This window comes from Cibotium barometz, chromosome 45, assembly GCF_041138505.1.
Source record: "Cibotium barometz isolate CiBa-2024 chromosome 45, ASM4113850v1, whole genome shotgun sequence".
NCBI lineage: Eukaryota > Viridiplantae > Streptophyta > Polypodiopsida > Cyatheales > Cibotiaceae > Cibotium > Cibotium barometz.
In genome coordinates, this window is record NC_141090.1 from 5520713 (window position 1) to 5536939 (window position 16227).

At 38.8% G+C, this 16227-nt stretch overlaps 1 protein-coding gene across 3 annotated transcripts in view; it reads right to left on the reverse strand.

Annotated features, from left to right (window-relative positions):
* Positions 1 to 10479: 10479 nt before the first annotated feature.
* The window catches only part of LOC147612346 (cytomatrix protein-like protein), a 29159-nt gene continuing 23411 nt past the window's right edge, over positions 10480 to 16227 (reverse strand). For 2 of the 3 annotated variants that reach the window (XM_086782959.1, XM_086782961.1), the window contains exons 3-11: positions 14127 to 14238; positions 13377 to 13450; positions 12643 to 13269; positions 12275 to 12457; positions 11990 to 12094; positions 11739 to 11846; positions 11519 to 11617; positions 11264 to 11437; positions 10480 to 11003 (exon numbers count right to left, since the gene is read on the reverse strand). In XM_086782959.1, coding sequence (XP_086639085.1) covers positions 10821 to 11003; positions 11264 to 11437; positions 11519 to 11617; positions 11739 to 11846; positions 11990 to 12094; positions 12275 to 12457; positions 12643 to 13269; positions 13377 to 13450; positions 14127 to 14238 — 1665 coding nt within the window. In that variant the 3' untranslated portion in view covers positions 10480 to 10820. The remainder of the gene's footprint in view (positions 11004 to 11263; positions 11438 to 11518; positions 11618 to 11738; positions 11847 to 11989; positions 12095 to 12274; positions 12458 to 12642; positions 13270 to 13376; positions 13451 to 14126; positions 14239 to 16227) is intronic. The other variant, XM_086782960.1, reaches the window with a different exon arrangement.

Sequence of the window (16227 nt, forward strand, 5' to 3'; positions counted from 1 at the left end):
CAGAGACAATTCTCTACTAGAACTTCCCGAAACTGTCGAAAATACCTTGCAATCAAATGGAGACCAAAACGCGAATCTAGCTGCAAAACCATAGTAAAAAGTACTACGTACAACACATGCACCTCCAAGCCTACAAAAACAACTCCTCAATCGGAGATGTGTAGCTCCCAGAGCTACTGAGGGGGTGTTGTACATAAACAAGAAGCAAAAAAGATAATGATGCTCTTACCAGTGTACCGCTTCCTTGCTTGTTTGTTTTTGCCTCTTGCATTCCTCCTTAGCTCTCACACAAACGAAAGCTCTAATACCATAAAGAGAATGCAGGGGAGAGGGAGAGCTCAAGTTCCTTTTAAGCAAACACGCACACAAGAGAGTGCAAGACACAAGAGAGAGATGGATGGCTAAATTTTCTTCTATCTTTTTCTCTTATCTACAACCATATAACTATAAGACAAGAGTACATGCATAAAGGGAAAGTACTCTCCTATAATAACATACAATGGTCGGTCCATAGTGTAAATCCGACTATATGAGCTCGCACTATAACTATTCCATAACTCTAGTACTCGAAAGTGGCTATCACATAGCTTGTCATCCCCACTGGGGTGGCATATCAACCATAATCTCATCAACCATAACACAAACGAAAGCTCTAATACCATAAAGAGAATGCAGGGGAGAGGGAGAGCTCAAGTTCCTTTTAAGCAAACACGCACACAAGAGAGTGCAAGACACGAGAGAGAGATGGATGGCTAAATTTTCTTCTATCTTTTTCTCTTATCTACAACCATATAACTATAAGACAAGAGTACATGCATAAAGGGAAAGTACTCTCCTATAATAACATACAATGGTCGGTCCATAGTGTAAATCCGACTATATGAGCTCGCGCTATAACTATTCCATAACTCTATCACATAGCTTGTCATCCCCACTGGTGGCATATCAACCATAATCTCACCAACCATGCCAGTGACATAAGTACGGAAGCTATCCCAGGCAAGTCATCAATGTCTGCCCCACCATAGTAGCACTAGTTGAGCTCGATATCTCAACATTAGGTATTTGTTCTTAATCGTAATCTAATTAAGAGCACAATAATCTATGCACATCTGCATAAACCCATCCAAAGAATGGGTGATGCCCATGGTGAAGTGCTTGGTCTTATGAACCCTTTCTTCATATACTTGGCTAACCTCATTAATGAGTGGCATTGGGTATTTGTTCTTAATCATAATTTGATTAAGAGCACAGTAGTCTATGCATATCCGCATAGACCCACCTATTCTTTTTTACCAAAAGAATAGGTGATGCCCATGGTGAGAAGCTTCGTATTATGAACCCTTTCTTCACGTACTCTGCTAACTACTGTTCCACGTTCTGTGCTTCAAAATGGCTAATTCTGTAAGTAGGCTTGCTTATAGGTTTTGAACTAGGGAGCACTTTAATGTTAGGTCTATATTCCTAGATGGGTGGAACACCATCCGGCAAATCATCGAGAAAAAAGTTCTTAAACTCTCACAAAAAAGAACTCAATGTAGCTGTGTTCTTGTTAGCTATTATTGTCTCGATTTCTACCTTGGATTTTGGTTTTGCTCACAAGACAATAAAACAATGTTTAACAAACATGGGTCACTTCCAAGGCTGTTTAAGTTTTCATTACTTAAGCCAATTACATCCTTTTTGGCATCACTCAAACTCCCTCCTGTGCCCATCTTGGGACATGCTACCTTACTATGTCCTACCTCAAAGTATTTAAAGCATATATTTTCTTCTTGGCTTTTTCGTACTACTATTGCTTTTGGATCTTTGCTTGGTTTTTCTCTCTAGTGTGACATGGGTTCTTCGACCAACGCACACACCTTGTCCCGTCTAATCACTCTAACTCCCCTGTCCCTTACTCCGAAATGACTTTCTTTTAAAATTACCACCCTTCTTGTTTGTCAACTATCTTACTAAGACCGGCTTACTTGGATTAACGTAAAATGTCATCATAAATCTAGGAATATTTAATTGCTTTATTGAAATCTTTGGGCTACTTAGACTCAACATAAGCCTTGTATAATAAGGAGATAAACCCCTCATGAACCTGCGTAAAGTTTAGAATTCATCGATTCCCTTTAACTTCAATATGATCTCGCATTACTTAGAGATATATTGAGTGAGGGAGATGCCCTGCATTAAGCACTTATCCCAATCTTGCCACAATTTTTAAACGTTTTTCATTGGTAGAAATTCCTTTCAAAACAACGTTTCGAACTCTGTCCAAGTACGAAGACACGTGGCACTGCTAGTAGCCAAGCTTATCCACTTGTATGCCTTACCTATCAACGAGATAGGTTGGCCTCTACGAGCCTCACCTCATGTGGCAAATGCCTAAGGTTATGAATATCCAACCACTTCTGTAGGAACATATTCACTATGTCCTTGTTGCAATCTTTCTCCTCCCCTCCAAAGGTTGGTGTCTTTAGGTCCTTGAAGAAATTTGAAGACACTATGGACTTCTTTGCAAGCATTGCGGCTTACATGAGGTCCTACGTCCTCATGAGAAGGAAATGCACCCTCCTCTGTGTGGATTTCTATGTAATAGTGCTACCCACATGAGCATGGCCGTGGGCAACATCTAAGCGAGCGTGAATGCTCCTAATCATGGGCTAAGATCTCACCCTGATTTTTCTCTAAGGCCCTAGTCCTAGCAAATAAACTAGCACAAGACTCGTGCGAGATTTCCATCTCCAAATCGTCCAGATCCATGTATGTATCGAAAGCATCATCTCCATACTTCTCCTCATCAAGGAGATCATCCTGGGCAGGGTCATCGTCAACCTCACCAGCCTCTGTGGACTGGTGGTATTCTAACGCTATGTCATCCATTGCTATGGATGGATTGACATGGTTGTCAATGAACAAGATCTGTGGAAGGGAATCCAAAGTTGTGAAGAGGTAATGTGAGTGGACTTGAAGCCTTAAACATCTCCAAAGCTACCCGTAACGTTTGAAATCAACTAAAATGTGGGATTCCGAAGAGCAACGGTGCCTGGTATCCATCTTCTCTTCTTATTGAGTTATGAAAGTTTACAACCGCCTCTTTAAATGCATTGGCATCATCAGAATTGAATGTCATCTTTTGTAAAAGTGGTGCGAATTTATCAAGTGCAAACTACACATTTGCCTTTTGCTATCCACGTTCGTCCCCCATTGCTCCGATACTTTGAAGGACACTTCCTTTGATCCAGAATTAAGCATATGTGTATGTTTCAAATGCATTGGCTCACTAATTGTGTCTAAGACTTTTGCATTAAGATCTTTTCGTACCTGCTTTACATGGAACGGTTTAGGGATGGACACCACTTGTCTCTTGTTAAGAACAGCTGTAAACCCTCCATCCAATTGCTTATAAATCATAGCATAGGATTCGGAGCTAATCCCTACCTGTTGTTAAGAACGGTTTAGGGATGGACACCACTTGTCTCTTGTTAAGAACAACTGTAAACCCTCCATCCAATTGCTTATAAATCATAGCATAGGATTCGGCGCTAATCCCTACCTTTGTCACATATGCCTTGAGCATCTCTAGCTGTGAAGGTATTGCTTACCTCCTTCAAGCGTACTCTTGCAACATCATCACCAATGGTTTTGAATTTGGGGTTTTCCAATGCATACTTCACCATACCTTTACTTAAGACCTTTGCAATTGCATCATCAACCTCTTCACTTAGGTTGAAAAATATATTCTTCATGTTTGCACATTGTGCATAGACCCGCCGATTATATTGCCCATTCCCTCTAGTCAACTTATAAAGTGGTTTGAACAACCTCACACGCTCGTGTGCTTGTTGGGTTTTCATTGAAGACCCAACAACAACAATCTTAATAAGCATTGCTGTCATCTTTTTGTTGTCCTTCTCCAAACCCTGCATTTTGCAATGCAGTTCTCCATTGTCTACCTCGATAACATGCACTACATTTTCCATAACATGCATCGCATCTTGCAGACTCTGATACTCTCTCTCCTTTTCACTTAGTGATTTTGTGAGCTCCTTAATCCTTGCATCCATGCTTATCATCGTGCGTGCTAAATAGATGTGCAAACACTATGAGCTTGCATCACTAGCCTCCTAGTGTATCCCAATAACCCTACATTACCTTCACACACATACTTAATGAAAGATATAAGTCCACTAAATTGTGGAGATCTTTAGGTAATTGGATCGAGTGGATAAATACACCCCTCAACCCAAAGATCGACATGTTTTTTCTTTACATTTCTGTCTTGTTGCATTGTCTCTGGTTGCTTTTTACTTGTCGTTCTCTTGTCTAATAGCGGTGCATACTTGACCTCCAATTGGAAGTGAATATCTCTCTTCTTGTTTCAATCTACATCCTAAAATTAACATTTAAACAAAACACACCTATTAACCAAAAATTAGCTCTAGACAAAATACAACTATTAACAAAAAAAGTAGCTTTTATACATTTGTACAAATCAAAAATTTAATCAAAAATAACATTATTGAATACAACTTTAACCAGATATAATTTCAATATAATATAGAACTAAATCATAACTTATAATTAAAATAACACACTTGTTTCACCCAAATAATACAAAAATAACATCATAAATAAGAAATAACATTATTTAACATAACATATAGACTTCAATATATCCTAAAACTAAATCATAACTATTAATCAACAATTATATTTTACACACTTGTTTCACTCAGAAAATCACTAATAAACAATCTAAATAACACAAAAATAGCATCCTTAAACTCAACTATTATCTTCTATTTTACACGACTAAATCACATTTAAAACAATAAGATGGTCAAAATAGAAAAAAAAACAAAATAACTAGATGTATTATATGTATTAAGAATCAAGAAGAACTTGTTATCTATCTTTTTCATTACTAAGGTTGGTTTAGTGGTTCAATTTATGGATGATAGATGCATTGTTCATGATCGTAGTGATGACAATATAATTATTATTTTTGGTACTTTGTCTCATTGTCTTTATAAGCTAGATGCATATGAAAGATAAAAGAATTTTGTATGTACAGTTTTTACCACCATAAAGGCAATGGGTGATGCTAAGCAGTGGCATAAACGCTTTGGTCACTTGAATTTTAGCAATTTGTTGCGTTTATATAAGCATTATATGTTTGAGGTGCCACATCTTGAAGTCTATTAAACATGTTTGTGAGGGTTGTATTTTTGGATAATTTCAAGTGGGCATCATTTTTTAAAGATGGTTCAACTAGAGCTATTCAAAAATTGCAACTTATATATATAGTAATGTGTGTGGTCTTATGAAGATACCATCTGTTGGGAGCTATCTCTATTTTGTCACATTTATTAATGATTATTCTAGATATACTTAGGTATATCCATAGTAACAACGTGCTTAAAACACATAAAAATCTCTGAAGCATTACATGTTGTTTGAGGTGCCACATCTTGAAGTTTTTATCAAACATGTTTGTGAGGGTTGTATTCTTGCGAAATTTCAAGTGGGTATCATTTTCTAAGGATGGTTTAACTAGAGATATTCAAAAATTATAGCTTATATATAGTAATGCATGTGGTCCTATGAGGATACCATCTATTGGGAGCTACACCTATCATTAGAAGAAATATGGACTCTCCATTTTGCTCCTTAACATATTTCTCTCACTTCTTAGAAAAAGATTTTAAAATAATGTTATAATATTAGCTCTTGTAAAATCAAGGAGATCTCTTTATATTGTTTTTAAAAGAGATTCACTTATTATTTTATTGTAATATTGTCCCATGTCTAAAGTTAGGATCACCTGTTCTCAAAATTCTCAAATTTGACATAATAATATTTTATTTGATCTAAAAATGTGAAGCATCTAAGATGTGACACTCTTAAATACCTATATGACTTTTTAACTTTTAAATCCTTCCAAATAGATTGCATTTACATATTTCAAAATGGGCGAAGTTAAAAAACGAAATAACTTGATATATACATCACATTTTCGAATTTCTTTTTATCTACGCTTACCTCTATGCTCTAAGAGTGTGACTGTTAATTTTTGTCATTTTTCATTAAGTATACAAGGGTTTATGAAATTTTCCTTCATTTAGAGACTTCTCTAAATTTTTTAGAAGAATAAAAGTAAGGTTTCCAGTTTAGGGTGATTTTAATTTGCTTTGATGAGATATTGCTTTAGGTTTTTCACTTTTCCTTCTTTGTACAGAGAAAGTTCAAATCTGTGTTTGTTTTCTTTAGTAGTCATACTCAAAAGCTTTCTTTCCTTCTTAAATCACATTAATGAGTTTAGATCTTCTCAATCATGGGGTTTCTTCTCTTCTGTAACAGAGAAATTGAAGGTTATGTTAATTATTTGGTGTCATTTAGTTAGAACCACATATTCATCTTTCTCTTTAATCATTTTTTTGTTCATTAATCTCTGTAAAAGAATCAAAGAACAAGAGAGCAATGGAGGTATGTCTATCTTATTATTTGTTATGTTGATTTGTTATGGTTTAATTTTGTCTGAGTTATTATGTTTTTTTTCTATTTTGATAATAATATTATTTTAAATGTGATTTAGTCATGTGTGAAATAGAAGATAATAGTTGAGTTTAATGATATTATTTTTGTGTTATTTGGATTTTTTATTATTGATTTTTTTAGTGCAACAAGTGTGAAATATAATTATTGATATAGTATTGATTTAGTTTTGAAAACAAGAGAGTAAAAGAATCAAAGAACAAGAGAACAATGGAGGTATGTCCATCTTGTTATCTGTTATGTTGTTTTGTTATAACAATAGTAAAAACAATTTTATAACTCTTTTTACATGATATGAGTTATTTATACGTGTAACACTGTTTTCTTATGGAACGAATTAAAGTGATGAGAACAAACTACAATGAGAAGTAATGTGCTTACTAGCACCACTGTCAAAATACCAAACATATATATCTATAACAACCATGCATACATCCTTATGTAAAGGATCAAAATTACATTACACACAATGTGAAAGCCCAATCATTATGTGCATAGTTTACAAATTCTTTGTTTTCTACATTAAATGCTAACGCATCAATTATTACAATCATACTTGAGTCTCTTTTTCTCCTTCTCTAGTCACTTCATGTACTCATTAATGTAGTGACCAAGTTTCCAACAATAGTTACAAACTACGATGAGAAGTAATGTGCTTACTAACACTACTGTCAAAATACCAAACATGTATATCTATAACAACCATGCATGCATCCTTATGTGAAGGATCAAAATTACATTACACACAATGAAAGCCCAATCATTATGTGCATAGTTTACAAATTCTTTGTTTTCTACATTAGATGCTAACGCATCAATAATTACAATCATACTTGAGTCTCTTTTTCTCCTTCTCCAATCACTTCATGTACTCATTAATGTAGTGACCAAGTTTCTAGCAATAGTTACAAACTACGACGAGAAGTAATGTGCTTACTAACACCACTATCAAAATACCAAACATGTATATCTATAATAACCATGCATATATCCTTATGTAAAGGATCAAAATTACATTACACACGATGAAAGTCCACTCATTATGTGCATAGTTTACAAATTCTTTGTTTTCTACATTAGATGCTAACGCATCAACTACTACAATCATACTTGAGTCTCTTCTTCTCCTTCTCCAACCGCTTCCTATACTCATTAATGTAGTGACCAAGTTTCTTGCAATAATTGTATTTTTTCTTTTTCTTTCACTTATCACCTTTCTTATCTGTGGGCCTGCTCAATGACTATGATTTCAACTTGTTAACAACCTTGAGGAAAGGATTTATCTTTTCCTCTTTATTGAAAACCAGGTTACGAGAATGCGCACACATGTACACACACAATGGAGAAGCTCAAGGGAGAACACAACGAGATGATAAATAGATAGATAATGAATGTATGATGTACAAAGATAATAAGTATACCCCAAAATGAGTGTATACTAGCATGGGAAAAAAAAACTCCTAAAGAGGAAAAAAACTCCTTCACACATATCACTATCGAAATATGGCTACACCTGTTGGCTATGGACATAAATCAAAGCACATTCAGCTCCTTTTTTAATGGCTCTTTGGGCTTGGACATGTGAGATGAGTGGAATACGTAGAATGCTCCTATCCGCCCGCGAATCAAGACAGGCTCAGAAACACCATCAACAATAGTGAAAGTATCCTACCTCCTATCAAGAATGGGTGCATAACCCCTAAACCACTGAATGCAAAAATCATATCACATCCCAAAAGTGAGACAATGAATTCTCGTTGAAATGTGGCCTTTTGAACCATGAATGTGAGTTGTTAAACCGTATGAGATATGTGAGTGTGAAGCTCGAGTGAAATTGTCTATATCTAGATGATAGGATATAGGTATAGGACTCATCTTTTTAGCCAATTCAAGAGAAATGGCATCTTGAGAGCTACCCATATTTAAGAGGACAATGACTTGTTCCTTCGTTGTGCCAAAAGTAAGAATGAAGGCTTTGTTTTACCCCTAGATCTCACCCTCCTACTTATCGTCAATTCCACCGTGGATACTATGTTTAAGGCAAGCAAGAGTTAGCGACGTGAGTGGCCACTACGAGAGGTGTAGATACAATTGTGGTAGTGGCTATTGTGGAGGCAAAGATCTTGGAGGCTTGTACAGCCTACCACTTGGTACAATCTTTCTTACCATGCTCCACAATGTGCTAGAAGAAACATTTGTTCTCCCCTTTATATCGCGTTTGCTCTTTTGGTTGGACGTATCCACCAATAATGCCCTCCTTGGCCTTTTCCTCAAGTGTTTTCTTAGGCTTAAACTCTTTATCTTTTTGCCATAATGTTAAGCAAGCAAGAGCCTTGCCATATAATTGTGCCTGCAAATCACATAGATAAACCTAATGTTAATATCCAACCCATTAATAAACTGTTTCAATTTATCCTCCTCAAATATACCTAATTGATGTGCTGACGTGATAACTTGGTTAGAGTATGTCAACAGTAGAGACCCATTTTGGGAGAGTTTGTAAAATTCATCTTCAAGGTTGGTCATGTATTAGGAAGGTAGAAACCATTTCCAAAGGTCGAACACGAAGTGTCCCATACATATGGAGGAGCCCTTGTGATCAAGTCCATACGTAGACTCAACCAATGTTGCCACCAAGTAACCACTACGTCGAAGAGTGTGGTGCCGCCATGTGGACATGATCTTAAGGATCTAAAAGCATAACCAACGAAAAATATGCTACAAATTGATGAATGAATTGCATAACTACAACACGATCACACTTACAATCATACTTACTAAAATTTGGTTGAACTCATATGACGGTGGTTGGGGTGGTGGAGGAACTCGATCCTTGGTGCACCAATGTAGGGAGAATAGACAACATGTTTGCTTGCATTGTGGCTATCAACTACTAGTTCTAGAGTTGCATAGCTTCACGTTCAAGCCTTTCTCAAGTTGCTTGGTCTGCCATCTTTGGTCTTCTTCAACCCTACGTTTGGCATCCTTAACCCTTTATTCATCCTCATGTCGAGCTTCTTTGGCCTGTCGGTCTTCGACCTTTTGGCATCTTCTTTTTGCCTTTGCTGCTCCATGATGAGAAACAATTTTTCCAATTCTAAGAGGTCTTTTGGCTTTTCAATTCCTTCCTTGGCTTTTTTAGCCACCTCCTTAGCTTTCTTTTCTTTGGTTGCTACTTCTTCTTTAGCCTCTATATATTGTCTTAGCAAGGCGTTTCTATAGTGGTGGTGTCTTGTAGATTTCTCCTTCCATATCTTCTTTGTAGCTTTTTGATAAAGTCTCTCCTGACATTGTGGAGGCCTAGGTGGTTTTTCTTGACCACAATTTTACCATCCATGGAATGCTCACTTTTGTGTAGCCAAGTTGGGTCACAACCTTCACCTATGATACCAATGTAGCATGCAATAGGTTGATCCTCGTAACGCACAACAAAGCCTTTTTTCAACCCGTAAGTTTATGCAATTCCACTTTACTTTGAGTGAGAAGAGAAGAGAGAGAAGATAGAGTCAAACACAGGATATACTCCCACACCATAAAGCGATCAACATTGGTCCCAAAACTGCTCTCAAGTGGTGAGATCAGCTCAAAATTTCAAGGGTCTGCGGATTTGGGATCCGGGATACTCCTACACAGCGTCGTTCAACACCTCCTTTCTCCTTAACATGGCGCCGATAGCTGGAACCGATGGTCGTAACACCACCGCCGGCGGCATGGCATTTTTCTTGAGCTCGCATAGGGCAAATGAAACACAGGCTTGGTCTCGTCAATGATAGCCTTAATGCAATCCCTGCAAGAGCTGAGAGCATGTAGAGGCTTGTGGCGGTAGAATTCGATACCTTCAAGGATACCTTTGATCCAGATAATAGTCCTCAGCACTGATCAATGCTTCAAAGACTCAAGGGAGCCACAGTGAGGAGTCAGAAGAGGATCTTGAGGAAAAACCATTATTCCAGAGTGGTTGTATAGTTCAATAATACAATTAGAACAAAACTTCTTATGACCTAGGTTATGGGCTGAAGGAATGGGTATGCCAACCACGCTTATGATGAGCTGTATTTTCATCTCCTTACGTTTGTGCATGCTATTGGATTGATGGATTCAAATTTACTTGCCTTTTTGAAGAAAAAAGCTAAGATGTACCCTGTGCAGTTCGATACTTTCAAGTGTGTACCCCGTGCACTATAGTTGGACTCGCATACCCTTGAATCTTCTATCAATTCAATTGGAGCTACCATAAGTATATACACTATACCAGTGACTCTTTGGAGTCCTCATGTTCCAGCTAGAACTTTGGGTATACCAAAAACTGAGGAAAATAGCCTGTTCTTCATGAACCGCGCACTCTTTGTAGACACAGATTCAGTCTCCAAAGGTTGTCGGGAAACTTGCACCAAATCCTGCTCATTGTCAGCTTCCTTGATTTCAACATTTGGATCTTTTCGAGAGAGGATTTTCTGTTTGCAAGCATAGAATAAATGGATCAACAATAGTTCCGTGTAATGAAGGGATATTCTGTACCCCCACAGGATGTCCCTAGATCCCTTTGTAATAAAGAGATTTTGGGTACCCCCAAGAAAGGATTAGGTACTCCCTTGGGGGTACTCAAGCCCCTTAATTACACCCTGACCTTCTGAAACCAGAGTTGCCTTCTAAATATCATGTTTGTGGAATGAGCACAAAGCCATGGTACTTTTGGGCTTAAAGAATACAATACCAGCGAACTGCTACCATCTCCATTCATGGGTGTAGGCCGTTCTCTTTTCTGAGATGTCTGCTTTACAGAAGAATCTGGAGCCGGTCTCCTCCTTTTGAGCTCACCAAATGCAGGGGGTCCAGTGTGGCATCTAGAACCGTTCTGATCCCTAGTGAGAATGTGGTAACCAAAAGTCTAGAAAAATCGAACCAAGGTAAAAAGATTAGCAACCTGCTAACTGAGTTATCTGTCTGGTTAAACACTTAAGTAGCTTACCCTTGTTTCCCTCGCTGTTACAAGTTCGTTCTCAGGGACCTTGGCATTCCTCTTTCTTCCCCTTTGGCTCCTTGAGTTGTTTGCCTGAGCTTTCTTCTCCTTTAAGTTCATGTATAAACAAACTTGAACAATGAAATACATCTCGTCAAATGAAAAGCTAAGAGTAGGCACTGCAGAAGCCTAGAAAGCCTCTGCAAGTTACCATCTGAAGCAAACTTACCATTTGTTTGACTTCCCCAGCCTTGAGTTTTGTACCATGGTTTAAGTCTAAACTAGGGGAATTTCTTTGGGCCATCTTGCTTCTCCTCGAGCGTGAGTCCCTAGAAGCCTGTCAAAAACAATCCAGCAATTTTTTTCAAGGCTGGATTGAAGGTTACAAAGCCTTGTTTTCTGAAGGTAGTAGTGAAGTGAAACATTAGCACATTTCAAAGATTTCTTCACCATACAGTACATTCCCCCATTTGAACATGCCTTAGGAGATGCTTGATTTGCAGTAGTTGCAACGGCCTCCAGTTCGGCAGTCAAGTTACGAGTAGTCGCATCCTTGGCAGATTCACGGTTGACCTTTTCCGGCTTCTGCTTTCCAGTAAAGCAGATGCAGTCCATGAGGAATTTGTGAACATTCACCAAATGACAGTAACATATAATTATTTTGTGTAGCAGATCTTTCAATCTAATCAACTGGAGCACATAGGTATCCAATAATCGACCCTAACAGGTCCGTGTGTCGAACATACAAACATACATACATTATACCTGTTTATCTTTGAACTGCCCTTCCAAGTCAGCATATAGCAATCGTAGGTTTTGATTTTCAAGCCTAAGCTCATCCATCAGTTTCCTTGCCTTCTTCAACTCTTCTTCCTTCGCAACTAAAAGCTTTGTAGCTTCAGGATCATCTGAGATCAACATTTCTTGCTTATTTTTCAACTCTTCAGCCTGCAAGGACCACAGGCAATTTGTAGCTTTGTGTTTCCTGGTGTACTACATGCACCAAATACCCCAGCCCAGTAGGTCTGCTTTGAGGTAAGAGCAAAGAAAGATGCCCTTCATGAAGATATTTGGCATGGCCATACACACAAGTTTAGGTTTAACAAATTATCAAAACTACACAAAAAATGCACCTTGATTTCCACAATCTGCTGCTTTTGTTCTGAAGTTTCCAATTGTTTGTCCACCTCTTCACATGTAGTCAGCATTCTGTCCAAGTCACTGGCCGGGATCAAATCTTTTGAGTTTCTTAAAACTAAGCTTTTAAACTCTTGATTATCATCAATGTGCCCAGCTGGTTTTAGCTGCAACAGCTCCTCACGAAGCCGATGCAGCTCCTCCTCTGCTGCTTGCACATTTATTCGCAAAACAGTGGCCTCAACTGTCTTCTCATCATGGGCCTTCTGTAATTCATCCACCCTCAACTGAAGCTTCTGCAAATTGTCTACAGCGAATTTGAGCTCCTGTTTCTTTGTACCAAGGCGATTAGAGTAGTCATCTTCCATCCTCTTCAGTTGCTGCCAAACAAAATTCTTCTCCCTGATGAGAGCCGAGACTTCCTGTTTCTGTTTCAAGTTCATAGTGCACTGCTCGTTTCTCAATCTTTCAACTTCTACCTCATGCTTTCTTTTCAATTCATCAAGATGTGGCACATTTGATGCTTTCTCTTGAGCATCCTCTGTATGCTTTTCCATGGCAAGCTTGTACTTCAAATACGCCTCTCTTTTGAGATGCCTTTCATTAGCTTCACAGAGTTGAACCTGCATTACCATATGTTGCAGCCAACTTTTTACAATCACTTGTGCAAATACTAGAAGCGTACATACAGAAAGCTTAGATTAGAGAAAGATGCCGCTCTCAGCCTTACTTCCTTTTCTTGAAGCTGCAAACCAAGGATTTGGAGCCTTGAGGACAAGAGTTCTACTTCATCTACAGCTCCCTCTAAATGAGAAAAGAACAATAATGCAATCAGATTCCTTATCCACATTGATAGCCAAAACTTCGTAGTAGTGAGGTGAATACTACAAATTTTAAATAAATGGTAATATATAGAAAATAAAGTCTTATCATGATATATAGAGTAAATATAACACTATTATACTCAAGAAAGATATATGTTATAATTTAGTAAGTGATAATTTGGGTGTGGGGGTGTGTGTATGTGTGTGCGCGCTCTCGCACACATGCATGAGATGGTATTACATAGTATAACATAGCTATATTATATAGCACAAATTATAATCTATAGTGAGTTAAAATATAGTACACGAAATAATATTAGTCTATAGTATACAATATAACAATGTGTGTGTATGTTTATGTGTGCATGTATCCGGGTGAGTGGAAGGGCATCAGCGTGTGCCTGTGCATGTGTGTGTGTGTGTGTGTGTGTGTGTGTGAGAGAGAGAGAGAGAGAGAGACACAGAGAGAGGATTTTTGTTTCACAAAAAAAGTGTGTGTGTGTGTGTTAAAGAGAGAGAGAGAGAGTGTGTGTGTGTGTGTGTGTGTGTGTGTGTGAGAGAGAGAGAGAGAGAGAGAGAGGATTTTTGTTTCACAAAAAAAGGTCTGTGTGCGTGTGTGTGAAAGAGAGAGAGAGAGACATGTTGCTCAGACTAACCAAGTCTTAGCTTGAAGCATAGAGCCTCCTGTTGCTGAGAACCAATCGAAATATTTAGGCCTGCAATTTCATAAGCTTGAACAATATTTTTGCTTTCATGGTCTCTCTTTGCCTGCAGCAAAATCATGCAGAGTAACTGTTACAGCATATGATAGGAGAAACACCCAATTTTATTAATTTTTCAGAAAAGAGCAACCAATCGGGGGGACTATGCTGCCATAAAAGCCCCGTAGTAGTGGAGGAGAAGAAAATACAATGGTTCCACTCTCAGAAATCAGCTACGTTGTCAACACAGCTCCAGAAGATCCCTATTGTTGACCTATGACGAACAATGAGACGTACTTTGTTTTACGTCATGTAATTAGTTTAACTATTCTGAGTCATGGGCCGGGCTTGTCGGCACCATATGTTAAGGATGAAGGGATTGGGTGATCGCCGATGAGAGGCGCACCTTGAATATCAGTAGGATAAGGGCTAGGATCGGCCGGCCATGTATAGGCGCCCAAGTGTGAACGGCCAAGTCACCTATAAGAGTCAAATGTAACCCTAAAATCCTCATTGTCATGTGTTGTGAATACAAGAGTGCTCTTGCCTTATCTCCTTGGTTTCCTTCTCCTGCGTATGTGAGAGAGAGAGAGAGAGAGAGAGAGTGAGAGAGCGATCGAGCACTGTGTAGTGGCACGGCGCGGCGGAGAGGCGGTAGAGCGGCGACGGCGGCTCCTCCTTCACTGCGACGCGGGAATCCTTCAAGGCGGCGGTTGAGCGGTGAGTGACACACCTTTTGCATTCTGTTTGAGCTTCCTTCCCTGGTTGTATGCTTGCAGCCATTCGTGGCTCGCATACAGTGCTCGGCAAGTCCCCAACTACGACCTGTGCGGCAAAAGCGCACATTTTTGGCGCCGCTGCCGGGGAGTTGCCTTGCACCAAGCTCCAGTTTGCAGCTCAGGTTGCTGCGTGAAGTTTAATTTACACTGCAGGAAAGCGACTATGTGTTGTTGAGGTGTTTCCGTGTTTTGCAATCTGTTTCTGCAATTTGTCTTCTGTATTTCTGTTTCTTTTGTTATTTTTTCACTCCACGTGTGGGCGTGCGTTCTGTTATCTGGTTTTCTGCGTGAGAGGGGATTTCTGAATCCCCAGACATGTGCTGTGTGCGAACTGCGCCGCAGCCAAGGCTGAACCCCAGAAAGAAACCCTAGAAAACTTATCTCAAAAAAATTAATTTCAAAAAAAATAAAAATAAATTTTATTTCTAAAGAAAAAAACCAAACGTGTGGAGAGGAAAGATTTTTTAATTGGAGAAAAAAATTTTGAAAAGAAAAACCCCCAATTGACCCCGACCCCGGCCTCGGTCTCGGTCTCGGTCTCGGTCTTTTGATATATATATATAGGAGAGTGAGCCTCCATAGCTTTCTTTCAAGTGAGAGCTTATGGGAAGTTGTGCCCTATATGTAGCCCACTCCCCAAGGAGTAAAGTGAGCATGTGGGATAAAGCCCTCACCCTTTCCTCCACAAGCAAATAGGCTTTTGCCCCTTCCCCCATAGAGAAACGGACTGTTTTGAGGACCACAAGAACTCTGGATAGGCGAACACGGTGCTGTAAAGCACGCTAGGACCCTTTAAACGATACGCTCGTTTCGAGCTATCACACGCTGTGAAGGGAGGCGGAGAAACACGGAACACCTCTATAGCAATGCCTTTCCACAGCTCGGATTACACACCAACATCAAGAAAAAGGGGCACCAGTCAACTACTCAGTGAGCTGACACAACATTTAACACCTCATGCATGAAACTTTGTCTCTGCCCTCATTCAATTTTCCAAGCAACTGGAGGAAGCCTACATACATCTGATCAAGACATGCAAGGGAAGATGGGCACATCAACATCTGCCACCCTTTACTCAATTTATTCATATGCACATAGGGTTGCACCCTCATCGTGAAATAGGCTCACAGCCATAAGCAAAATGATAATCACAAAGAAATGGTGAGAGAACCACTTGACATAAACAAGGTTATATTCCATCAAGTATGAGCTTTTTGCAAAACTTCAGTTTCCCAAGAAAAGACAACATCAATAAGGAACTTCAAGTCTGTTGAAGA